The sequence below is a fragment of the Oncorhynchus gorbuscha genome, linkage group LG01 (assembly GCF_021184085.1).
Source record: "Oncorhynchus gorbuscha isolate QuinsamMale2020 ecotype Even-year linkage group LG01, OgorEven_v1.0, whole genome shotgun sequence".
In the NCBI taxonomy this organism is placed as follows: domain Eukaryota; kingdom Metazoa; phylum Chordata; class Actinopteri; order Salmoniformes; family Salmonidae; genus Oncorhynchus; species Oncorhynchus gorbuscha.
In genome coordinates this window covers 66,881,390-66,906,154 of record NC_060173.1, presented here as the reverse complement: position 1 = coordinate 66,906,154, position 24,765 = coordinate 66,881,390, and the positions used below count along the sequence as shown (strand labels likewise).

General features: G+C 42.5%; 2 protein-coding genes across 9 annotated transcripts in view; one reads left to right on the top strand and one right to left on the bottom strand.

Moving 5' to 3' along the window:
• The window catches only part of ppp2r3b (protein phosphatase 2, regulatory subunit B'', beta), a 57,086-nt gene extending 44,556 nt beyond the window's left edge, over positions 1-12,530 (top strand). For 2 of the 5 annotated variants that reach the window (XM_046358822.1, XM_046358857.1), the window contains 9 exons: positions 4,226-4,300; positions 4,530-4,616; positions 4,835-4,991; positions 5,631-5,679; positions 5,932-6,021; positions 6,153-6,328; positions 8,471-8,589; positions 8,704-8,810; positions 11,268-12,530. In XM_046358822.1, the coding sequence (XP_046214778.1) occupies positions 4,226-4,300; positions 4,530-4,616; positions 4,835-4,991; positions 5,631-5,679; positions 5,932-6,021; positions 6,153-6,328; positions 8,471-8,589; positions 8,704-8,810; positions 11,268-11,388 (981 nt within the window). In that variant the 3' untranslated portion in view covers positions 11,389-12,530. Of the gene's footprint in view, positions 1-4,225; positions 4,301-4,529; positions 4,617-4,834; positions 4,992-5,630; positions 5,680-5,931; positions 6,022-6,152; positions 6,329-8,470; positions 8,590-8,703; positions 8,811-9,153; positions 9,218-11,267 lie in introns of all 5 variants that reach the window. The other 3 variants (XM_046358848.1, XM_046358841.1, XM_046358831.1) reach the window with 3 other exon arrangements.
• Positions 12,531-12,533: 3 nt separating this feature from the next.
• si:ch211-269e2.1 (cohesin subunit SA-2) overlaps positions 12,534-24,765 on the bottom strand; it is a 47,689-nt gene continuing 35,457 nt past the window's right edge. For 3 of the 4 annotated variants that reach the window (XM_046358788.1, XM_046358807.1, XM_046358797.1), the window contains 14 exons: positions 24,250-24,336; positions 23,453-23,653; positions 23,255-23,331; positions 23,057-23,144; positions 22,771-22,851; positions 22,554-22,646; positions 21,529-21,703; positions 20,015-20,154; positions 18,621-18,722; positions 16,874-17,028; positions 16,521-16,649; positions 14,460-14,671; positions 14,202-14,280; positions 12,534-13,898 (listed from right to left, as the gene is read on the bottom strand). In XM_046358788.1, the coding sequence (XP_046214744.1) occupies positions 13,766-13,898; positions 14,202-14,280; positions 14,460-14,671; positions 16,521-16,649; positions 16,874-17,028; positions 18,621-18,722; positions 20,015-20,154; positions 21,529-21,703; positions 22,554-22,646; positions 22,771-22,851; positions 23,057-23,144; positions 23,255-23,331; positions 23,453-23,653; positions 24,250-24,336 (1,752 nt within the window). In that variant the 3' untranslated portion in view covers positions 12,534-13,765. Of the gene's footprint in view, positions 13,899-14,201; positions 14,281-14,459; positions 14,672-16,520; positions 16,650-16,873; positions 17,029-18,620; positions 18,723-19,358; positions 19,465-20,014; positions 20,155-21,528; positions 21,704-22,553; positions 22,647-22,770; positions 22,852-23,056; positions 23,145-23,254; positions 23,332-23,452; positions 23,654-24,249; positions 24,337-24,765 lie in introns of those variants that run through there. The other variant, XR_006839919.1, reaches the window with a different exon arrangement.

Below are 24,765 nucleotides of genomic sequence, written 5' to 3'. Positions count from 1 at the left end.
ACCTTTCGGTTACTGGCCCAACGCTCTAACCACTAGGTTACCTGCTGCAATTGGCATTCTGACTGCTGGAATGTCCACCACAGCTGTTGCTAGAGAATTGAATGTTAATTTCTCTACCATAAGATGACTTCAATATCGTTTTAGAGAATTTGGTAGTACGTCCAACTGGCCTCAACACCACAGATGATATAGAACCAGGCCAGGACATCCACATCCAGCTTCTTCACCTGCAGGATCGTCTGAGACCAGCCAACCGGGCAGCTAGTGAAACTGGGTTTGCACAACTAAATAATTTCTGCACAAACTGTCGAACTGCTGCAGGGAAACTAATCTGCATGCTCGTCATCTTCATCGTTGTCTTGACTTGACTGCAGTTCCGCGTTGGAACCGACTGCAGTGGGCAAATGCTCAGCTTCGATGGCCACTGGCATACTGGAGAAGTGTGCTATTCACGGATGAATCCCCGTTTCAACTGTACCAGCCAGATGGCAGTGTGTGGGCGAACGGTATGCTGATGTCAATGTTGTGAACAGCGTGCCCCATGGTGGCGGTGGGGGTATGGACAGGCATAAGCTATGGACAACCAACACAATTGCATTTTATTGATGACAATTTGAATGCACAGAAATACCTTGACGAGATCCTGAGGCCCATTGCCACGCCATTCATCCGCCGACATCACCTCGTGTTTAAGCATGATAATGCACGGCTCCATGTTGCAAGAATCTGTACACAATTCCTGGAAGCTGAAAATGTCCCAGTTCTTCCATAGCCTGCATACTCGGACATAAATCACCCATTGAGCATGTTTGGGATGCTCTGTATTAACTTCGGACAGCCATTGAAGAGGAGTGGGACAACATTACACAGGCCACAATCAACAGCTTGATCAATTCTATTCAAAGAACATGTCTCTCTGCATGAGGCAAATGGTGTTCACACTAGATACTGACTGGTTTTCTGATCCATGCCCCTACACGGCAGGACCTGGTCAATGACCTGAAGAGAGCTGGGACCACAGTCTCAAAGAAAAACACTACGCCCGTCATGGATTAAAATCCTGCAGCGCACACAAGATCCCCCTGCTCAAGCCAGCGCATGTCCAGGCCCGTCTGAAGTTTGCCAATGACCATCTGGATGATCCAGAGGAGGAATGGGAGAAGGTCATGTGGTCTGATGAGACAAAAATAGAGCTTTTTGGTCTAAACTCCACTTGCCGTGTTTGGAGGAAGATGAAGGATGAGTACATCCCCAAGAACATCATCCCAACCGTGAAGCATGGAGGTCTAAACATCATTCTTTGGGGATGCTTTTCTGCAAAGGGGACAGGACGACTGCACCGTATTGAGGGGAGGATGGATGGGGCCATGTATCGCGAAATCTTGGCCAACAACCTCCTTCCCTCATTAAGAGCATTGAAGATGGGGTCGTGGCTAGATCTTCCAGCATGACAACGACCCGAAACACACAGCCAGGGCAACTAAGGAGTGGCTCCGTAAGAAGCATCTCAAGGTCCTGGAGTGGCCTAGCCAGTCTCCAGACCTGAATTCAATAGAAAATCTTTGGAGGGAGCTGAAAGTCTGTATTGCCCAGCGACAGCCCCGAGACCTGAAGCATCTGGAGAAGGTCTGTATGGAAGAGTGGGCCAAAATCCCTGCTGCAGTGTGTGCAAACCTAGTCAAGAACTACAGGAAACGTATGATCTCTGTAATTGAGAAGTACCAAATATTAGGTTCTGCTTTTCTGATGTGTCAAATACTTATGTCATGCAATAAAATGCTAATTAATTACTTAAAAATCATACAATGTGATTTTCTGGATTTTTGTTTAAGATTCCGTCTCTCACAGTTGAAGTGTACCTATGATAAAAATTACAGACCTCTACATGCTTTGTAAGTCGGAAAACCTGCAAAATCGGCAGTGTATCAAATACTTTTTCTCCCCACTACACACACACACACACACACACACACACACACACACACACACACACACACACACACACACACACACACACACACACACACACACACACACACACACACACACACACACACACACACACACACACACACACACACACACACACACACACACACACACACACACACACACAAAGTAAGAGAAGCTTAGGCCTAGCCCCAGAGAGAGAGAGCGATTTGCCGGAGGCATGTTAAGACACCAACATATATTTCTTTATCAGATACTACTGTGTCTATAGGTGTACAGAAGGGGGCATTTTCGATCAGAATATTTTTTTATATTTTTACATTATGAGTAACTGATAGGCTTTAAATATTCTTCCTCGCCTCAAATTCAACTGTTTGAGTCAGTTGGAGCGCCGGTGTGCACTGCCTTCATATCATAGGCCTGCAGTACAGTAGGCTATTAACCACACTGCTCCAAAAGTTTCTAAACTTTATTAAGGTTATATCAAAAGCAAGTCAAGCCATTGTTTCTAGGGAAAATACTAGCAGAATATTATATTGCGGCAAACACAACATTAGTTTAAACTTAATTTGGCCAGAGAAAATGGCTCAACAGAATGAAACAAAACATTTTGCGAACTGGTTTAAAACTCTACAAAAGTTTTGAACAGGCTATATTGCAGTAATAACCAAGAAAGGCTAGTGCCTACCTTACCCAACAAATGAAAGCAATAGGCTAATGATATTTATTTAACTTAACTTATAACTCAATTAAAATGACTGATCTTACTTAATTTAGCACACATTTCTCAACAGAATGAAACCTAACATATTTTGAATTATTTAAAGAACATGTTCAGATGAATTAATATGCCTACAATAATAACGATATAATAAAAAATGTAAAGTTCCAAAAGCATCTTACCTGAATAACGAGTTGTACAGTAGCCTGCATTTGTTCTCGCCAATGTTCTTCTCATCTTTGTACACTACAATATTAAAACGGAGGACATTCCCCTTGTAAACTTTACACTATAAGCATACTCTCAAACTTTTGTTTTTAATTAAATGAGAAAGTCCTCCATCGTAGCAATCAACAATAGCCTCCTCTCTCGCTCTCTCCTCAGCAGCAGATGCATGCACGCAAGAGTGAGAGAATGGTGCAAAAGTGCGAAATCGGAGTGTATGACAGGATCGGCCAAAAATTGTCAATTACCGGCTAACGTAAACCCTGCTGTCTGCCTACCTACCTGGTGGTGTACCGTATCTGCCCCAAATTGGGCTGATTCATACTCATGCTGGCAGAACCGTCTGGGCCACGACAAAACACCCGTTAGCATACCGGGAGGAGATGCCTTCTGGCACTCACCGTTTAATTTGTATTGTGACGCCGGGGCGAATGGGCTCTGACTGTTGTGATGGATGAAGGAAGGATTGGCGCTGAGTAGATGATGTGACTGTCCCCGGCAGTTTCCTCACCCTGGTGATTTATGGATTTTTCTATGATTTAATTTCTCACAGGAAGGGTTAAGAGGGAGGAGTGGGCACACCTCAAAATAAAGCTATTTTAATTTCACTGCCGCCTTCGCATTTACATCGTTTAGTTCCTTTCACCCATCTGACAGAGAGGGGTTAAAAAAAACGACAGGGGGCATGAGTGATTCTCATGGCTTGGAGAAAAGTACAGTTCATTGGAGATCCAGCTCACCAGTCACCACATGAAAGCATCTGTGTGTGGTGGTCCAGCATGGAGAATATGAGCAGCTATATAACAGAGCAGGCCTCTTCTCCCATTCGTCTCCTATTGTTTCCATGGTCTCAATGTCTCCACGATGTCCCCTACTCATGCCGGCCATTTAAAGGGATAAGAGTCTGTTCGATGCTTTCATACTTCAAAAGTGCAATTCAATTGTCCTCCCAATTTAGATTCTTCCCATTCATCTGCCATTGCGGTCTGCGGATTTCTCCTAATGCATAGCTGGATCTACACAACAGATGGAGCGGCTATATGGATGGACGCTGCTTGACATTAGGCCACCTTTTTGAAGTTCCAATACATCTTGAATATGGTGTTTGAGCTAGTCAAGCCCTTTCAACATCTCTCCAACAGGCAGAGCAGAAAATGGGGTCTGTCTTTCTGCTACTAACTCCCCAGAGTCCCCAGAGAGTGATTTGACATACTGTTGTATGTTTGATTGTCTCTCTGGCGCTTGTCTTGTGGCAAGGCCCAGTTAGTCCTCTGGACCTCTCCCCAGCCTTGTTGTAAATGTTATTAACCTCCTGTCTGTGTTGTTCAGGATGTGGTGAACTCTCACGCAGGCCTGGCCTTCCTGAAGGAGGCGTCCGACTTCCACTCACGTTACATCACCACAGTAAGTCATTATACATACCACACCAAAATACATTTTGGCATTAAAAAAAAATCCATACCACTTGGTATGTCTACAGAAGTTAGCATGTGATGTTGAATGTAATATCAAATGTGTCCTATCGTGACTGACTCTGAAGCCTTTTTGTCATATACAGATTTTTTTTCTGTGGATGAGTTGAAGTGATCTTTTGAGTGTTCTGGAGGCTATTAAAGCTGTGTGTTGTCTGCAGGTTGCCCAGAGGATATTCTACAATGTGAACAGGTCATGGTCAGGCAGGATCAGCTGTTCAGAGCTCAGGAAAAGCAGCTTTCTCCAGGTAGGAAGGGAGCTTTGAGGTGGAACTGATCAGTTGTCACATCCTACAGTAGTGCTGTGAGTCGGATGAAGATGGGGCCCACCTTCTTGTCGAGTCTACTTCCTCCAATGTTTTTTTTCCCCATCAAGGGAGCTTTTTTTCCTCATCACTATATCTGTTAAAAGTTCTAAGTAAGTCACCAGTGATTTGGTTGGTTGATGAATTGATTGGTCCAACAGAACGTGGCCCTGCTAGAGCAGGAGGAGGACGTGAACCAGCTAACAGAGTTCTTCTCCTACGAACATTTCTACGTCATCTACTGCAAGTTCTGGGAGCTGGACACGGACCATGACCTATACATAGACCAGAGAGACCTGGCCCGACACAACGACCAAGGTACACAGAAACACACACACACGACCTCTACATAGACAAAAGAGAGCTAAGGTGTATGTCATGTAGCGGGATATAGAGAGTTCAAACTCAATTCTGAATGAAGGATAACCATTGAGTTGGAAAGCGCTAGCTTCGTGACATACCCCTCTGGTCTGACACAAAGACCAAGGTGTGTGTCTCTGTGTGTATACACACACACACACAGAGAGAGAGAGAGGATTACCAAGGCAACCTTAATGTTCAAGTGGAGTCCAAGTGCTTTTGCTCCCACACACCACTCCATATGTTCCTGGTCATGAAGGAAACAGGAAAGGAAGATCAATGGGGCAATAGGCCTAACTCGTCCACCCACCCACCCCCCCAAATGAATGTCTTGGTTGAATTGGATGACGCCATGTCTGGCTCCATTTATTAGTCCTGTAGATCTCCCCTACAAGCAGAAATCACTGTATTTATTGTATGGAAAAGATAAAGGAGAGGTTAAGTTACATCATTCACTTTACTTCCCAATGAGCTGGATTTATGATCTGTGACTGGATCACATCTATAATGAAAGTCCTTGTACACAGTAACTCGCGTCACATTGTTATCTTGCGTAGTTAGTAAAGTGGGTTTTATTTTTTCTCCTGTGTTGTCCAGCTATCTCCCACAAGATGATTGAAAGAATATTTTCTGGGACAGTTACCAGGTAAGAGACATGAACTAATGAATGGCTGTTATGACGTTCAACATCGACTCCTTTCACTGAGTTGAGGCTTGGGTCCCCTGTGTGTTTTTCCTTAGATAAACGCAACATTTAATCGACTATTGTTTAAAGCTCTGTGTAGATATTGCTATTTGCTAGAAATAAACAAATATTCCCTGCAAATGAAGCTTGATAGAATTGAAGGTGAGGTTGGAGTGGCGTGTTTGAGTGTTGCCCTACCATCTCTCGTCACAGGGATAGACGTCTGCGTAAAGACGGCAGGCTGAGCTACGCTGACTTTGTCTGGTTCCTCATCTCCGAAGAAGACAAGAAGACTGACACCAGGTACTACACACAGTAACACCAGTCTCACATTGGAAACAAAATAGTCCCCCACCCCCCTCCATATGGAGTACTGATTTGTTGGCGATTACCACTATCCTGTGTCTCTGTCCTGTATCTTTCTCCCTCCACAGTATAGAGTACTGGTTCCGGTGTATGGACCTGGATGGGGACGGTGTGTTGTCTATGTACGAGCTGGAGTATTTCTATGAGGAGCAGTGTGTGAAGTTGGAGACCATGGCAATCGAGCCCCTGCCCTTCGAGGACTGTCTCTGTCAGATGCTCGACCTGGTCAAGCCGGAGGTCGAGGGTCAGACACCTAAACGCAAAATGATAAAATTGTTTCATTGTGACATGCAGACAATAGATACATGTTAGTAATGAAGTAAAGAGCTAGCATGCACACACACCAGTACACCACAGAAACTGCTACAACTAGTAATGCATTCCTGCGCTGATTGAAAGACGGACTAATCAAAGGGTTCCAACCTCTTTACGTATTTACAATTTCTTTACGTATTTACAATAAATTAGAGAAAGAGATGCATGTAGAGGGACAGACAGACAGATGAGATGGGCTGAGGCACGATTCACAGCCACGTTGCCAGGGGTATTTAGACACCTTACTTTTTCCACATTTTGTAACATTAGTCTCATTCTGAAATGTATTAAATTGTGTGTCCCCCCCCCCCTTAATTTACACACACTACCCCATAATGACGAAGGCATAACAGGTTTTTACAAATGTTAGAAAATATATGAGTTAAATTAAATGTCACATTTACATAAGTCTTCAGACCCTTAACTCAGTACTTTTGGCAGCGATTACAGCCTCGAGTCTTCTTGGGTATGACGTTACAAGCTTCGCACCCCTGTATTTGGGGAGTTTCTCCCATTTCTTCTCTGCAGATCCTCTCAAGCTCGGTCAAGTTGAATGGGGAGGGAAGCTGCACAGCTATTTTCAGGTCTCTCCAAAGATGTTCTATCGGGTTCAAGTCCAGGCTCTGGCTGGTTCACTCAAGGACTTTCAGAGACTTGTCCCGAAGCCACTCTTGTGTTGTCTTGGCTGTGTGCTTAGGGTAGTTGTCCTGTTGAAGGTGAACCTTCACTCCAGTCTGAGGTCCAGGTTTTTATCAAGGATCTCTCTGTACTTTGCTCCGTTAATCTTTCCCTCGATCCTCACTAGTCTCTCAGTCCCTGCCGCTGAAAAACATCCCCGCAGCATGCTGCCACCACCATCCTTCACCGTAGGGATGGTGCCAGGTTTCCTCCAGATGCGACACTTGGCATTCAGGCCGAAGAGTTCAATATTGTTTTCATCAGACCAAAGAATCTTGTTTCTCATGGTCTTAGAGTATTTAGGTGCTGGGCTGCCATGTGCCTTTTTACTGAGGAGTGGCTTCCGTCTGGCCAATCTACGATAAAGTTATTGTTGGAGTGCTGCAGAGATGGTTGTCCTTCTGGAAGGTTCTCCCATCTCCACAGAGGAACTCTGGAGCTCTGTCAGAGTGACCATCAGGTTCTTGGTCATCTCCCTGACTAAGGCCCTTCTCCCCCGATTGCTCGGTTTGGCCGGGCAGCCAGCTCTAGGAAGTGTCTTGGTGGTTCCAAACTTCTTCCATTTAAGAATTCTGAAGGCCACTGCGTTCGAGGCCCTTCAATGCTGCAGACTTTTTTGGTTCCCTTCCCCAGATCTGTCTCGGAGCTCTTAGGACGATTCCTCCATAGCTTGGTTTTTGCTCTGACATGCACTTTCAACTGGGACCTTTTATATAGACAGGTGTGTGCCTTTCCAAATCGTGTCCAATCAATTGAATTTACCACAGGTGGACTCCAAGTTGTAGAAAAATCTCATGGATGATCAATGGAAATAGGATGCACCGGAGCTCAATTTTGAGTCTCATAGCAAAGGGTCTGAATATTTAAGTAAATAAGGTATATTTTTTACTTGTAATAAATTTGCAAAAATGCTAAACCTGTTTTCGCTTTGTCATTATGGGGTATTGTGTGTTGACTGAGGATTTTACAATACGGCTGTAATGTAAAAATGTGGGGAAAGGGAAGGGGTCCGAATACCTACCGAATGCACTGTGTGTTCCGGAGTTGGTACTCCAACTATGAATGCTAGCCTAGTTTGATGTCACAAGAAGCTGTTAGTTCCAGCGCGTAGCATTTGTAGACCGAAGCTTTGGTAATTTGCTAACACCTTCCCACCTTCCCTGACCTGGGTGAAAAACACATACTATATGCCACAACTGAACATGTTTGAGGTGTGTTTAGTAATTTCTTCTCAAAATTAATCACAGAAATTGGTTCTAATGTACCAGGTAAAGTAAATCAAGCTCAGCTCAGGTATGACATTTATTTGACCTAGTTTTGGAGCACCACTAAATCTTGAAAAGCAGCTGAATTGGGCATAAAAAAATAAAAAAACTATTTCTATTCTGCCCAGGAAAGATCACCCTACGGGACCTGAAGCAGTGTAAGTTGTCTCACATCTTCTATGACACCTTCTTCAACATCGAGAAATACCTGGACCACGAGCAGAAAGACCCCTTCTCTGTTGTAAGGGTAAATATTGACTACGACAGGATGTTATTATTGTGCAGGGATGACATATGACCTCAGGGCCTGAGGCCGTGGGGGATGATGGATAATGGAGTTTTGTTGGTTGTCTTTTGTAAGGAGGCTGAGACAGAGGGCCAAGAGATCTCGGACTGGGAAAAATATGCAGCGGAGGAGTACGATATCCTGGTTGCCGAGGAGACTACTACTGATCAGTACAACGACGGGTAAGACAGACGGACTGACTACACTCAACCAGTGTTCTATAATTTACTGGACAGGTTCGCAGAAGCCTCTTGTTGATTTAATGACAAATCTCATCTGTTTCTGTAGAGGAGAAAGTCAATAGTTGAGTTCAGTTGGTTAGAGGACTGACTGCAGTCCTGAAGGATAATTTGTCCTTTGACCTATTCTGCAGTAGGAAAGCCAGGGTTAGATTATCACTGTAGATGATATGTATGCCAAGTGTTTCTTTGTTATGGCTTGACTTCAGGAGGATTGCGTAGAATGATTATAGGGGGCCAGTGTGAGGGACCAGGCTGTTAACAGGCTATTGTGTGGTGGTTTTAGGAACACCACAGACTTCTAAAGACAAGCTGGGTAGGATGAGGGAGAGGCTGCTTTGCCTGGCCAGGTAAGAGACCAGGGTGTCTGTCTATCCTCAGGGTGTAGGCTCTCTCTCACTCCTTCACTCCTCCATGCTCGCTCAGTTCCAATTCCACCCCTAGCCTCTAGGTACATTTCTAAAAGGATAGGTAGTAGTGGGTAAGCACTCTACTGTGTCCTCTGATAAGTTTGGGTGTATTTTTTGCCATAACTACACTCTTTCTACACTATCTGTTCTTTCAACTCCTAGGACATAGGGAGGTAGGTAGGGGCTACAGGCTGATGTGGAATTGATAAGGCAGCTGTGTTTCAAAACCAATCCCTTCCTCAGCACTCTCTGGAACTCTTCACCATCAGTATTTTCCCTCCTGTTGTTGTTGTCCTCACCTGTTCATCTCTTGAATGATGCTCCTCCATGGAGTTGATCCCTGCATATCTACTGTACCACTTTTTGTCCTGTCTCATGTAGATACTTTCCACGTGGCTACCCCTACCCCGGCCAACAGCTCTGCACCCCACCCCCCACACACACACAGCAATTTGCCCAAGCTTCCCCCACTTCTCCTTCACCCAAATCCAGATATCCTACCTTTCTAAAGTCTTTGAAAGCCAAGATAACAGATCACCGACCATTTCAAATCCCACCGTACCTTCTCCACTATGCAATCTGGATTCCGAGCTGGTCATGGGTGCACCTCAGCCATGCTCAAGGTCCTAAACGATATCATAACCGCCATCTTCATCGACCTGGCCAAGGCTTTTGACTGTCAATCACCGCATTCTTATCGGCAGACTCAACAGCCTTGGTTTCTCAAATGATTGCCTCGCCTTGTTTACGGGGGTGCCACAGGGTTCAATTCTCGGGCCGACTCTTTTCTCTGAATATGTCAATGATGTCGCTCTTGCTGCTGGTGAGTCTCTGATCCACCTCTACGCAGACGACACCATTCTGTATACTTCTTCTTGCCCTTCTTTGGACACTGTTATTAACAAACCTCCAGACAAGCAACACTTCTTCTGTGGCCTCCAACTGCAAGTTAAACTAAATGCATGCTCTTATACGATCGCTGCCCGCACCCGCCCGCCCGTCTAGCATCACTACTCTGGACGGTTGACTTAGGTATTTGTAGTTGTCCACATTCTAACTGTCTGGTTATACTGTAGACTCTCCTTCCAGACTCACAGTAAGCATCTCCAATCCAAAATTCAATCTAGAATAGACTTCCTATTTCGCAACAAAGCCTCCTTCACTTATGCTGTTAAACGTACCCTCGTAAAATTGACTACCCTACCTATCCTCAACGATGTAATTTACAAAATAGCTTCCAACACTCTACTGAGCAAATTGGATGTAGTCTATCACAGTGCCATCCATTTTGTCACAAGTCCCATATACTACCCACCATTGCGACCTGTATGCTCTCGTTAGTTGGCCCTAGCTTCATATTTGTCGCCAAACCCACTGGCTCCAGGTCATCTAAGTCTTTGCTAGGTAAAACCCCGCCTTATCTCAGCTCACTGGTCACCATAGCAACACACACCCGTAGCACACGCAGGAAAATTTCACTTGTCATCTCCAAAGCCAACACTTCCTTTGGCCGCCTTTCCTTCTAGTTCTCTGCTGCCAATGATGAACGAATTGCAAAAAACAAAACAAAAACACTGAAGCTGGATACTTATAGCTCCCTCACTAACTTTAAGCATCGGCTGTCAGAGCAGCTTACCGATCACTGCACCTGTACACAGCCCATCTGTAAATAGCCCCCCCCAACTACCTCATCCCCATATTCTTATTTTTTGCACCCCAATCACTCCAGTGTTAAAGCTAAATTGTAATTATTTGGCCACTAAGGCCTATTTATTGCCTTACCTCCCTAATCTTACTACATTTGCACACACTGTATATTGACTGTACGTTTGTTTATCCCATGTGTAACTGTTTGTCACTTTGCTTATTTACAACTACGACCTGGCCAACTGGCCTACCTGGTTAAATAAAAAGATACAAAAAATAATAATATGCAATGCTTTTATTTCACAATGTTGGAAGAACTCTCTCGCTCATATATTCCCTGTAGGTATGACAATGCTCTGAGTCACATCTCCAGTGAATTGTGTCTGAGGACAGAGGAGAGACATTTCTTTGAGATCCCCAACCCTCACTGCAATCTGGACTTGGATGAGGACGACTTTGAATAACTAGCACTGGGAGACCAACAAAACAGGGAGAAGAAGCGGCTACGGGATACAGGACATTGAGCAGTTGATCGCCAAACCAGAACCACAAACGTTCACATTAAACAATGGTATAGATACGATCACACAGTAGTGAGTGACGGTCAAACGGCTAACTCTGAACCACAGACACTTGTCAAACTAGGGATGAAAACAAGCGCTACCACCAAACTACAGGACAAACATCACACGGTTACTTAGTGGAAGCTGGCAGCCACAGGAACAGGTAACGCCCACCAGACTCTAGTCAAGAGGGGGAAGTAGCATCTTGATCTGCCAAACGATGCAGGTGCCGTTACCAGCTCTTACCTTTAAGTAGAGGACACTTCAGTCCATGGCCTCAAACCGCCTCACGTGTTGCCTTTTCTTTCTTTACTCAGTTAAGTGACAAACACATTGTTGCAACAGTGATAAGAAGGGTGCTGCCGTCATCTTAGCAGTGGTGTTAAACATACCTTAATTAGTTTAAATCCTGGTTCCTACTGAGTCCTGGCTCAACACTTTTTGTTATGTGGTGGCTCGCGAGGCAATTCAGGAGGCCTTGAGTGGGTTGCAGCGTGAAACGTTTAGGTCATTAGGAGATCCGAGAGACTTTTAGGTGTCGATCACAGCATGAAAGTTTGGTAACCATTAGACAAGAGCCACTGCAGCACACTTAAGTTAATATCCCACCCACATCAATGACAAACGTTTTTTTTTTGTTACTCATTCTTAGGAATTGGCTAATTCAACATTCCAGAGATATGAACCATATTGAGTCGTTTCTGGTCCGATTGCAAAGCAAAAAGGTACAGTCTACCTGCTGGGAGGGGCAGGGTAGTAGAGTGCTTGAGCTCAGTCCAAATGCCTGGCAAGGTACACACTGTCTAACTGTACAATATTGAGTTCATCCGTATAATATTCTGTGTCAATATGCTTTGTGTGTGAGATGGAGTTATAAATTTGAAATAAACTGTAAATATTTATTTTGTGCTTGCTGTGTTGCAAAATAGGGGGTCAGATGTTTTAAAAATCTGACAAAGTACTTTAATGCAGGAAGTAAAATGTATGTTTTGTTCAAATAAAGAATTAAAAAGATTGGCATTTCTTCATGGAAAGAAGCAAGAGCATTTTGTGCGAGTGATATTTATTGATGGTACCATTTCTGATGACAAGTCAATTAAAACAGGTCTGATCAGCTACTATGACCACACACCTTTCCAGACCACACACACCTTTCCAGACCACACACACACCTTTCCAGACCACACTTGTGTACAAATCTACCATTAGAAGAACAGATGAACAGTGGTGTGTTTCAATCCTATTTAGATAATGTAGGTGAGATCTAAGCCATAACACAATCACCTACTAGCTAGGGCACATCTGACTCATTGATAATCATTGTCTATATGACCCTAACCTCTTATACACACACACAATATGCTTATTTTATAATCAAAATTAAAACGCTGGCACCAAAATAGCATTTGCTATGATTTAAATTGACATTTTCATGAATATGCTTTTAGTGTAAAAACGAGCCCACTAGTATTCCCTAAAAGCTGTTGATATAAACAATTGAGTCTTTCTTTCAAGCGTGGATACAATTTATCATTCTTTAGTATCTAGAGGGACTTTTCCCAAGAGCGAAGTGAAATAACAGCACCAGCAGATACATTGGTTTCAATACAAATAAAAAGCGCTTATATCCATAATGCACCACAGCATTGTCCTGGGTAATTAGTCTTAACCTACCATTGGTACAGCATCTTCTCCAAGGAAGACTGAAATTGTCTACACGGACTGGAAGCTGTCAAAGAGCCAGTTCTATTTTGACAGTTGGTTTAAATAAGGTTAGAGAAAAATACTCATGTCTCCTTTCCTACATCTGGATGGGGGAAAAGCATACACCAGATTATTTTCTTCCTCATTCAAAACAGTGCCATGAAGGAGAGGAAGCAAGACTTGTCCCTTTTGATAACTTAGATGTTTATTCCATCCTTGTCCAGACACCTGTGTAGATATCAATAGGTACTGGGAGTTAAGCAATATGGTACTTCCACCACATCCTTTCTGATAGGAAAGGTGATAATGTTTGTCATATTGCTCCCATCCATTCTTATAATCGACTCGTCACATACGCTGCTTCTACTATCATGTTGCCTAGTTATATTTAAATCGTACACCTACACATCGACTCGGTACTGGTACCCCAAGTTATCGTTACTCATTGGTGTATTTATTATTACTTCACTATTTTCTTTCTCTCCACATTGTTGGGAAGGTCCCGTAAGTAAGCATTTCACTTTTTGTTTACAAAGCATGTGACTTTTTTATTTTATTCGATCCATCTTCCAGTTCACAGGTCAACCTCCACAGTATCCACATCCAATTCCTCGTTAGCGTGGAACGGCTCCTCTGATATCACTATGGTCGGCGGGGGTTCCCTGGCGATGGGGCCAAGCTCAACCTCTGGCTTCCTGTCCTCTGGGCTGACCGGGTCAAAGACAAATATAATTAATATAACCATTATACTCTGGTAAGAAACAGTGAGCCCTGCTTGAATTGCTTATTCTTTTTAATGCATCCCTTCCTGGGGAAGCAGTCACTGATCTGTACATGATTGAAGATGGAAACACTGCCTTCAATCATTCATTGTAAAACGGAAAGAAATAAGTATTTGAAAGGAGTAAAAACTTGGCCAGAGTTGGGATCAGTTCCATCTCCAATCCACTTAATTCAGGGTTAGGGTTGGGATAAGTGTTAAAAGTCAGGGTTGGTGTTAGGGTTTCTACCTTGTACTGCTGCTGGCCTTATGGAGCCTCCTTACTTTGGTCTCAGTAGAGGTAAGAGCAGACGGGGACCTCATGTCTCCTATCAAAGACAATATACATTGCTCAATCGAATATGTTCTGTGTGCATAACGATCTTGCCGGCCTTTTATGGCACTCTGAAAACTGAATATGCAAGAATAAATCCTATACAAAGCAGTGCAATCACTCATGGAAGTCATGATCAGAAGGTCCCTGTCTTGACAAAATCAAAGTACCTACCATCAGCAGTCGGGCTGTGTCTGACAGAGGGAGAGCGTGAGCGATTGGCTAGAGACGGTTGCTTTAGCGTATCAGAGCTGATGAAGGACACAGCATCTTCCCCCTCAGCTCCAGTAGCCAATAAGGAGGCTCGGTAGTAGATGAGTGGCAGCCAACACTCCTCTCTGTTACTGATGATCTGTTCACTTATGTACCTCTGTAGGTAGGTGTAACTGGAGGGAGAGAGGGACAGGTTTAAGCTAGTCCACTGACATACAAACAGTCTTTAAAAGGTCCAATGCAGCCATTTTTATCTCAGTAGTTACCAGAAATTAGTTAATATTAAGTACCTTACTGTGATTGTTTTGAGTTAATAATGGTCAAAAAGAAACACATAGCTTCTTAGCAAAGAACAATTTCTCAAGCAAAACTTTTGCTAGGATTGTCAGAGTAGTCTGAGTGGGGAGAGGAAAAGTGAAAACTAGCTGTTAATGACAGAGCAGGTTTGGGATGCTTTCATATTGGTCTAACTGCCTGAAATGTCAGCCTATTTTGGTGGGATGGAGTTCTGGACTGCCTGGTGACATCACTAGATCTAAAAAAGGCATTATTTTCAGTTTCACAGTATTATTCCAGCCCCCGTGTGGAAATATATACGGTACCAGTCAAATGTGGACACCTGCTCATTTCAAGGGTTTTTTATTTGTACTATTTTCTACATTGTAGAATAATAGCAAAGACATCAAAACTATGAAAAAACACATATGGAATCATGTAGTAACCCAAAAAAAAGTTGAATCAAAATATATTTTAGATTCTTCAAAGTAGCCACCATTTGCCTTTGACAGCTTTGCACACTTTGTATTCTCTCAACCAGCTTCATGAGGAATGCTTCTCCAACAGTCTTGAAGGAGTTACCACATATGCTGAGCACTTGGCTGCTTTTCCTTCACTCTGCGGTCCAACTCATCCCAAAACATCTCAATTGGCTTGAGGTCGGGTGATTGTGGAGGCCAATGTCATCTGATGCAGCACTCCATCACTCTCCTTCTTGGTCAAATAGCCCTTTTACGCAGCATGGAGGTGTGTTTTGGGTCATTGGTCCTGTTGAAAAACAAATGATAGCCCCACTAAGCGCAAACCAGATGGGATGGCTTATCGCTGCAGAATGCTGTGTTAACCATGCTGGTTAAGTGTGCCTTAAATTCTAAAATAAAGCGCCATCACACGACCTCCTCCATGGTTCACGGTGGGAACCACACATGCGGAGATCTGTTTACCTACTCTGCATCCAAAAATGTTGAAACATCAGACAGATTTACACCTGTCTAATGTCCATTGCTTGTGTTTCTTGGCCAAAGCAAGTATTCTTATTGGTTTACTTTGTAGCAATTCAACCATAAACCTGATTCACGTGGTCTCCTCTGAGCAGTTAATGTTGAGATGTGTCTGTTACTTGAACACTATGAAGCATTTATTTGGGCTGCAATTTCTGAGGTTGGTAACTCCAATGAACTTATCCTCTGCAGTAGAGAACTCTGGGTCTTCCTTTCATGTGGCGGTCCTCATGAGAACCAGTTTCATCATAGCGCTTGATTGTTTTTTGCGACTGCACTTGAAGAAACTTTTCAAAGTTCTTGACATTTTGCAGATTGACTGTCGTTTCTCTTGGCTTATTTGTGCTGTTCTTTGGTTTTTTACCAAATAGGGCTCTCTTCTGTATACCACCCCTACCTTGTCACAGCACAATTGATTGGCTCAAACGCATTAAGAAATTCCACAAATTAACAAGGCACACCTGTTAATTGAAATGCATTCCAGGTAACTACCTCATGAAGGTTGAGAGAATGCCAAAAGTGTACAAAGCTGTCATCAAGGCAAAGGGTGGCTACTTTGAAAAATGTCATTTTGATTTGTTTAAAACTTTTTGGATTACCTCTTAGTTTTGATGTCTTTACTATTAATCTACAATGTAGAATATAGTGAAAATATAGAAAAACCCTGTAATAAGTAGGCTTGTCCAAACTTTTGACTGCACTTGGCCTTTAAGCATGTTATACAGAGAAGAGAACACACACTTACACAATCTTTTTGTCTGGTCTGAGGAGCTTGCTGGAGAACTCGCTGAGGATGGTGAGGTAGGAGAGGTATGGAGGAGAGGGCTTCTCTGCTCTCTGGACAAAGCCCTGAAAAACAAACTCTATACCGTCCCTTCACACACAAAGAGAGAGGAAAAGTGAATGAATGACACGAGCGCATTGAGCGTAGGAAATGTGCCAAAAATTGTATTATTAGTATAATTCTTCTGAGTATTATTTTAAACAAATGCTCATAGTAAAAAGTGGTGAAATGAGGCCCCGGAAACCATGATGAATAACATTAAATGGGACGTGAGTGTGCATGTATGCAAGGTTATGAGGGTAGTGTTCACCTACCTATGGATCAGAGTGAGGGACTCTCTGGACTTTGTCTGGTCCCAGCCGAAGGTGAGAGAGAAGCGTCTGGCCAGCTCCTTGATGCTGCTGAATGTTTGGACACCTGAGCTACAGGTGACTCCACTGTCCTGCTCCTGCTTCAGACGCAGGAACAACTGAGGAAAAAAAGTGACAGAGACATCACTGATCAACTTGGTCACAGTTTCGTTCAATTCATGTCAGCTGAATCTAACTCGATGTACTTTACTCAATTTAGTTCAGTTCAGATAAGCTCAGTTAAATCAAATCCAACTAAAATCCGATCAGCTCAATTTAATCAAACTCAGATCTCTCCCTAATTTAGACCTGAATGATATTTGCCATCCATTAGCCAGCCAACTAAAGGACAACACATACCCATATGCTGAGTGAGGCCAAAAAAGAGCACCGCCTACAAGCCACCCCTCCCTCTGTGGGATCTACCATTAGGCCTTAACCAGGCCTTTATTGGATAATATAATATCTAAAACCTGGAGGCCTTGGATAGTGCCAAAATGTCACATTTCCCAATTTAAATTATTTCTCAATAATTATTTTGGATACAGATTTAAAATGCATGCAAAATATCCTTCTCCCAATGAATTTAATTTGAGGAAGATAGAATATATTCTAACATTTCTAACATTTCTGGATTACAACCAAATTAAGATAAATGTAATATATTACGTATTGGATCACTAAAAAACACAACTGTGTTTACCACCTGGAGCGTTGGACTAGTAACCGGAAGGTTGCAAGTTCAAACCCCCAAGCAGACAAGGTACAAATCTGTCGTTCTGCCCCTGAACAGGCAGTTAACCCACTGTTCCTAGGCCGAAAATAAGAATTTGTTCTTAACTGACTTGCCTGGTTAAATAAAAGGTATAAAATAAAATACTCTGTATTCATATCTCAAAAGACAGAAATGGCCGAACTACAATACATTTTAATACAAAGTTACGTAAATAATAATCCCTTGCTACCAGGGAAAGGAAAATATCACCCTGGTTAAACTCTTTAGTCATATCCCAGTTGATTTATTTGTACAAAAATTTTTTTTTTTTATTTGGAACGGTAAGCCAGACAACATTAAACGAGCCTATTTATATAATGAATGTGAATTCAGAGGGCAGAAATGATTAAATATTAAAGCATTAGACCTCTCACTAAAGGCTTCAGTCATACAAAAGATATACTTACATCCAAACTGGTTCTCTGGCAGATTAGTAAGAATGGCTGACCTAGTGTTTACGAATGGTCTTTTCCCCTTCAGATTACAATCTCTCACTTTCGGTTATTTGAAAATGTAAATGTAAAAAATATAGCTATTTTTAAAACAAGCCATAGAAAGTTGGTTGCAATTTCAGTTTAATCCACCAGAAACGACTATGGTTAAACTCAGATATATATTTTCTCCCAATTAGCAGATATATTTTTGGGAAGAAAGAAAATGCGGTATAATCTTTGAAAATAATAAATAGGACTGGTGGAGGGTGGCTACTTTTAAGAATCTCAAATATAACACTTTTTTTTTGGTTACTACATGATTCCATGTGTGTTATTTCATAGTTTTCATATCATCACTATTATTCCACAATGTAGAAAATGTGTCCAAACTTTTGACTGGCACTGTATGTATACATTTGTTTTTGAGGGGGGGGGGGGGGGGGGTGAAACATGACGTAATGAAAAGAGGTGAAGGGGTAGAGTCAGAACAACCCTGGCCCACCTGTTGCAGACAGAGCACCAGCGTGCGAGCACTCTCGATCTTATCCATCTGCCGCGTTCTGCTGAGAGTCTCCTTAATGATGTCACCAAAGTTATTATAATACTGCAGAGAGAGAGAGAGAGAATATCAGTGGTGAGGAGACAGTCATGTCAGAGCCTTTCATGTGGCGTCTGGCCTCTGCCCCCTCACTACAGATAGCTGTATCACTGTGTGTGTGCTTTCTGCTGCTTGTCCCGCTCAGAGAATGTTGATGACCTTATATTCCCTATATAGTGCCACACAAAACATACAACTGGATATTCATACCTGTGTGAGAATTCTAATACACTGTTCTAATGTACTGCTCCTATAGTGGTGAGGATGAGGAGGGGCCCTATGCAATATAACCCTAAATCTAGGTTTCCGGTGCGGTATAAATGTTCTACCCAAGTAGAAAACATACAGTGTCTTCAGAAAGTATTCACGACCCTTGACTTTTTCCACATTTTAGAATTTCTGGAATTCTGGGATTCAATTGAGATTTGTTTTGTCACTGGCACTACACACAACACCCCATAATGTCAAAGTGGATTTTTTTATTATTAATTCAATAATAAAAACCTGAAATGTCTCAAGTCAAAAAGTATTCAACCCCTTTATTATGTCAAGCCTAAATAAGTTCAGGAGAAAACATGTGCTTAACAAGTCACATATGAAATTGCATGGGCTCACTCTTTGTGCAATAATAGAGTTTATTACCTCATCTCTGTACCCCGCACATACAGATAATTGTAACGTCCGTCAATTTCAAATACAGGTTCAACCACAAAGACCAGGGAGGTTTTCAAAAGCCTTGCAAGGACACCTATTGGTAGATGAGTAAAAACAAAAACAAAAAATGAATATCTCTTTGAGCAATCAATACACCCAGCCACCTTTCAACAGGACAATAACCTGATGCACAAGGCTAAATCTACACTGGTGTTGATTACAAAGAAGAGTAATTGTTTATGATTCACTTAAATCTGCGGTAAGACTTGAATTGTTGTCTAGCAATGATCAACAATCAATTTGACAGAGAGTTAAGAATTTGGAAAATGATGGGGAAATATTGTACAACCCAGATTTTTGCATTGACTCAGGGGTGTGAATACTTATGTAAATTAGCTATTTCAGTATTTAATTTTCAATAAATTTGCAAAAATGCCTAAACATTTTCTACTTCATCATTATGGGGTATTGTGTGTAGATGGGTGAGAAAAAAAATATGATATTTAATCCGTTTTGAATTCAGGTTGTAACAACAACATGTGGAATAAAGTCAAGGGATCTGAATACTTTCCGAATACACTGTATATATATCCCTTGAAATATGTATATTGTATGCAGAAATCACTTTGAGATAGTAGCATTACCTTCATGTAATACTTAAAGAGATCAGCAGCCATACTCATCTCCAGCACCCCGTGTACTATGAGTTTACAGAAGCCTGCCAATAAGCTCCTACGTCTGTGGAGCTCCTCCAACCTCCCCTCGCCAGACTCTACATCACTACCTGAGAGAGATGCAGAATGAGTAAGGGGAAGAAAAGGATGAACGAGAGGAAAAGCAAAAAAGAGAAGAAAGAAAGCGGGGAATGAGAGACAGATGAGAGGGAAAGAGTGGTTTAGTTAGTTTCAGGACAACGGGTTTAACAGGTGGAAATAAGTGACAACATGCAACTATAGTTATGACACCATGTGGGTTCAATCTTTCACAGAGCCAATAAAACGCTCGCAGAGGTGAACCAAAGTTAATGCTATTTTCTCACGGGAAAACATTGCCCTTATTTCATAACTTAATGCCTTTGCCCCGAGACTGATCTCCAATCCACCACCTAATAGAAAACAGTGTCTATACTATAATAGCCACGAAGTAAATCAAATAACACAATAGATCTTTATTACATGTTCCAAACCAATAGTCCCATATTGCATTTGTTTGAACATATGAGAAATTCCTTCCTGTGCGCTTATTGACTTATCTGGACTTACCCGTGTGAGGACGCAATATGTTTCCCATGAGAAAAGCTGTCATCAAGTACCATTGATTATGAATGCCTCCTCTTGACCATCAATACTCAATACACAGTAAATGGCCCACACAAAATACATTCTCGGAGAATAAAGCAGTGCACGCGTTTTCTATCGATCCCGTTTCCTTTTTGTTTAAATATAGAAAAAACAATTCAATAGAACTTTTCCCACTGTGGAATCTGAAAAAAAATATATCCAAACGCTATACAAAGCATCCATAGACACGTCACCTAACAAATACTTGGACTAATCTCTTGGACTAATGTATAATGAGTCTGTGTAGCACTGGGTGTGTATTACTGGCTTTCCTACGCGATTTGAAGTCAATTATTAGGTCAGGTTTGAGGAGTAGAATATGAAGTGATTTATAGCCTAGGAGCACCTCTGTGTAGATCCATTTAGCTACGACTGCGGCTGTGAATTTAATATCTGATTGTATTATCATGATTAACTTGTAACAGAAACAGGGAGTGAACTGTAAACCTGTGACATACTGTACATCTGTACCATCCTACAGTCTGACAAAGAAAAACAGTGCCATCTGCTGGGGAAAGGTACAAGTGTGTAAGACACACAGGACGAAACAAAGAGACAGAGAGGTGCTATTTTCTCTAGCCTCATCTTGTCTTACGAATATAATTTATCAACATCATCATTGCACTCTAACCTGCCTTAATACATTCCTGCAAACTTTGGACAAACTCCTACTGATTTCCAGTCAAGTTTGGGGACCTGGGGGAGAAGGGGTGAGCAAGTCAGGTAGAGGTATGGTAAGAAGGGGGTGCATTAAGCTCGCCCGCCCTCTCTAATAGAGTATCTACAGTAATCAGAAGTAGAGTTGTCAATGGACTCACCCCTGCTGTGGCTGTCGTACTCTGCTCCAGTGAAGACGTGTTCCAGAATGAAGGCAAGCAGCGCCCTCTGAAGTTTCGGGTCGGGAGTGTAGAGCAGGGGGCCGTAAGACGAGGGATCCCACACTTGCAACTGGTAGTTGTGGGCCGTCAAGACATCACACAGAGACAGGAATGCCTGGGGGGGGAGGGGTGAGAAAGTGGGAGAGGGATGGAGAAAAATAATAAAAAGAAGAGAGCGACAGGAGCAAGACAACGTATTAGTTCGTTTCACAGTAAAGAGAGAAGTAGCCAACATTCAGAGAACTAAATATATATTTTTTTGAACTGACTTGTGGCACGGTTGTCAGAAGTGTTTCTGCTTTAGCGAACTCTTTAGTAGTTGTCATGATGAATACTAGCTCATGCTTAGTTGTGCCCTTCAAATATAGCGCAGATGAACCACTCAGTGTCAGTGAGGTTATCATACACAGAGATACTAAAGATGGAAAGGCCTGAGCGGTTGAGGACACAATCAATCACATGACCAGTGAGGTAGAACCAATGGTATGTCCAATGGTGTAAGCAGCACATTGTCACATATGCTGGAGCCACCGAAAGGCAGAAACATCATCATATAAATACTGATTGTTCTTTAAAAAGGTCTAATAAAATCACATTTAGACTATAGTACATTTTTACTCATGGGAAGAGATTTACGGATAGTTTATTAGTTTCACTAATTATCAGAATGAGGTATGGGGGTGGCGGTATAACAAAATCACCAAGATGTAAACGATAACAGAGTCACTAGGACAGTGGAATAACAAAGTTCATAGTTCACTCGTCAATACTGATGCACAACATACAGTACGGGTCCATTTAGACAAAATAACATGGAGGCTAGCAGTCCTGTGTTAAGACCCTTTTCATTGAGCCTGCCTTCTGTGCCAGATGGACAGGATTTACACTTTTGTGACTATTCCATTGAATCCAATGCACCAGTGCAGCTGAAGTATTTAAAGGTTCAGACTAATAGTGCGTCCTACCTGCTCCTTCACACTCTGATCATTGTGGGACAGACAACGTAGACACTTCTCACACAATGCTCTCATCTGACTCCTCTGGGCTACAGCCTTTTCCTGCACAGACATACACACACGGTCAGTCATAGCATTCAATACATCTGTCCAACCGTACAAGAAACTATCCAACTGTAAATAAAGCCGGACTAGCTAACTGTAGGAGGTAATATCAGGTGGTCACCCGTGAGGTCAGGGTTTCTCTACTGGTGTTGAGATTCCAGAGGACAGAGTAAGATACATACTGCAGAGCTTCCACTGTCAGCTGAGGGCAGAGAGAGAGGGAGGTCAGAGGTGGTGAGGCATGGAGTTCTCAACTAGGTTTGTGTTTTATACTTCAACTGTACTGTAAATGCCAAAAGGTTATGTGATGTTCCATATAGGGAGAGCTTGGGGGTTAGTAGGAATGGACTGGTGTGATGTTATTTGACAGAGGGTGATCATAGCTCAGGGCAGGGTATACTATCTACCTGTGTAGGTAATCCACCGTGAATGATCTCCACTGAGAGAAGAGGAAAGACCTGCTCATGCAGTCCCCAACGAGACAGGTCCTGGGCACTACAAGAGAGCAGAGCAGGTGTCACACGCGCAGACACGAACGCAGCCATGATCACCTGCGTGCATTCACAGGCACAAATGCACACACACACACACACACATCATCTTACTTGTGGAAAGCAGTGAGTTTCTTCAGTGTGGATAGAATCTCTCCTGTCTTTTCCTCATCAGCAGTGAAGTTGCCATCCTGAGAAGAAAGAGAGAAAGAGAGAGAGAGGGGGAGAGGAATATGGCAACAGATACATAACTCAATCTGTATTAACTACATATATTTATGTATGTGTTACACATGGCATCTCTGTGCCTACCTGCAGTGCGTCACCCAGCAGTGCTGCCAATCTGTCTGCCCAGCATTGGACCACTGCGTCTCTGCCAGGTCGTGCCAGGGGGTGCCAGGCTGTTTCCTCTCCACACAGGCTGAGGTATGAGCGAGCAGCCGCCTCCAGCACTGCAGGGTCAGTGTGGAGCTCCAAAACAGCTCCCATCTCAGCCAGCAGGCCCGACAACGCCTGGAAGGAAGGGGGACGGAGAAATACTCTTTAAAACAGGGTTGTTCTGACTTTTTCTTTAATTTTGGGTGTATAAAAATAAAAAAACACACTGGAATTGGTGATCTTAAACAAATGGTTGGGTCAATAGACGTTCATGGAGGTTTAACTTTAACCCCTGATCAAGGTCTATGGACTAAATATGTTTTGGACCATTGAAAGTACTGTGAATCTTACAAGAATGCTGGAGATCTTTTCCTTCTCAAATCTGATTTAATAGTCTCACCAGCAGAAGGTGCTAAGAGCAGTCGCAAAGTAATTGCTGAGAAGTACATAGCTAGTACATGTCCCATACACTAATACAATACAATAAATTATTAGTCTTAGTCTTGTCATGCATTTCTCACTCATTCATCTCTATGGTATTTGTTTAACATGTTCTTGTTAGTCATTTACCAAACACTTTTTCCAGACCTACTTACAATAAGTGCATTCAACTAAAGTAGGTAAGACAATCACATATCACCATCACTGGAATTTTGCATTTGTTGACAACTTTTACAAGAACAATGTAAAAGTGCTGGCTGGCTATGAAGCACATTTTCAAGAAAGCTGACCTGTGGGAATTCTGCATTTGGCGAATCTGGGTGTAAGTACTGAGGTATCTTCAAAAGAGATGCCACAGTTTCTGGGCTCCCTGAATACTAGGAATATAATTATCACAATCATCATATCACAATTATCACAACCATCATCATTAATCATTGTTTTGATTAGTCTGCACACCAGTTGGTTCATTGTAGCAAAAGCCATGTTAGTTGTGAGATTATTAGACAGAATATAACCTGCTGGATTGTAATGCCCTCTAGTGGCAGTAGCCTTAACAGAGTTTAACTAGCAGGAGGATAAAAAGTGTCATATCAATCATTATTGTCATTCTCTTAACCATCATCAGTAGTAACATTATCATCAATGTCATCGCCATCCTTCCTGTCATCACCAGCCCTCCTGCTCTGCTCTGCTGTAATATGTTCCCATGAAAGTGTGTGTGTGTGTGTGTGTGTGTGTGTGTGTGTGTGTGTGTGTGTGTGTGTGTGTGTGTGTGTGTGTGTGTGTGTGTGTGTGTGTGTGTG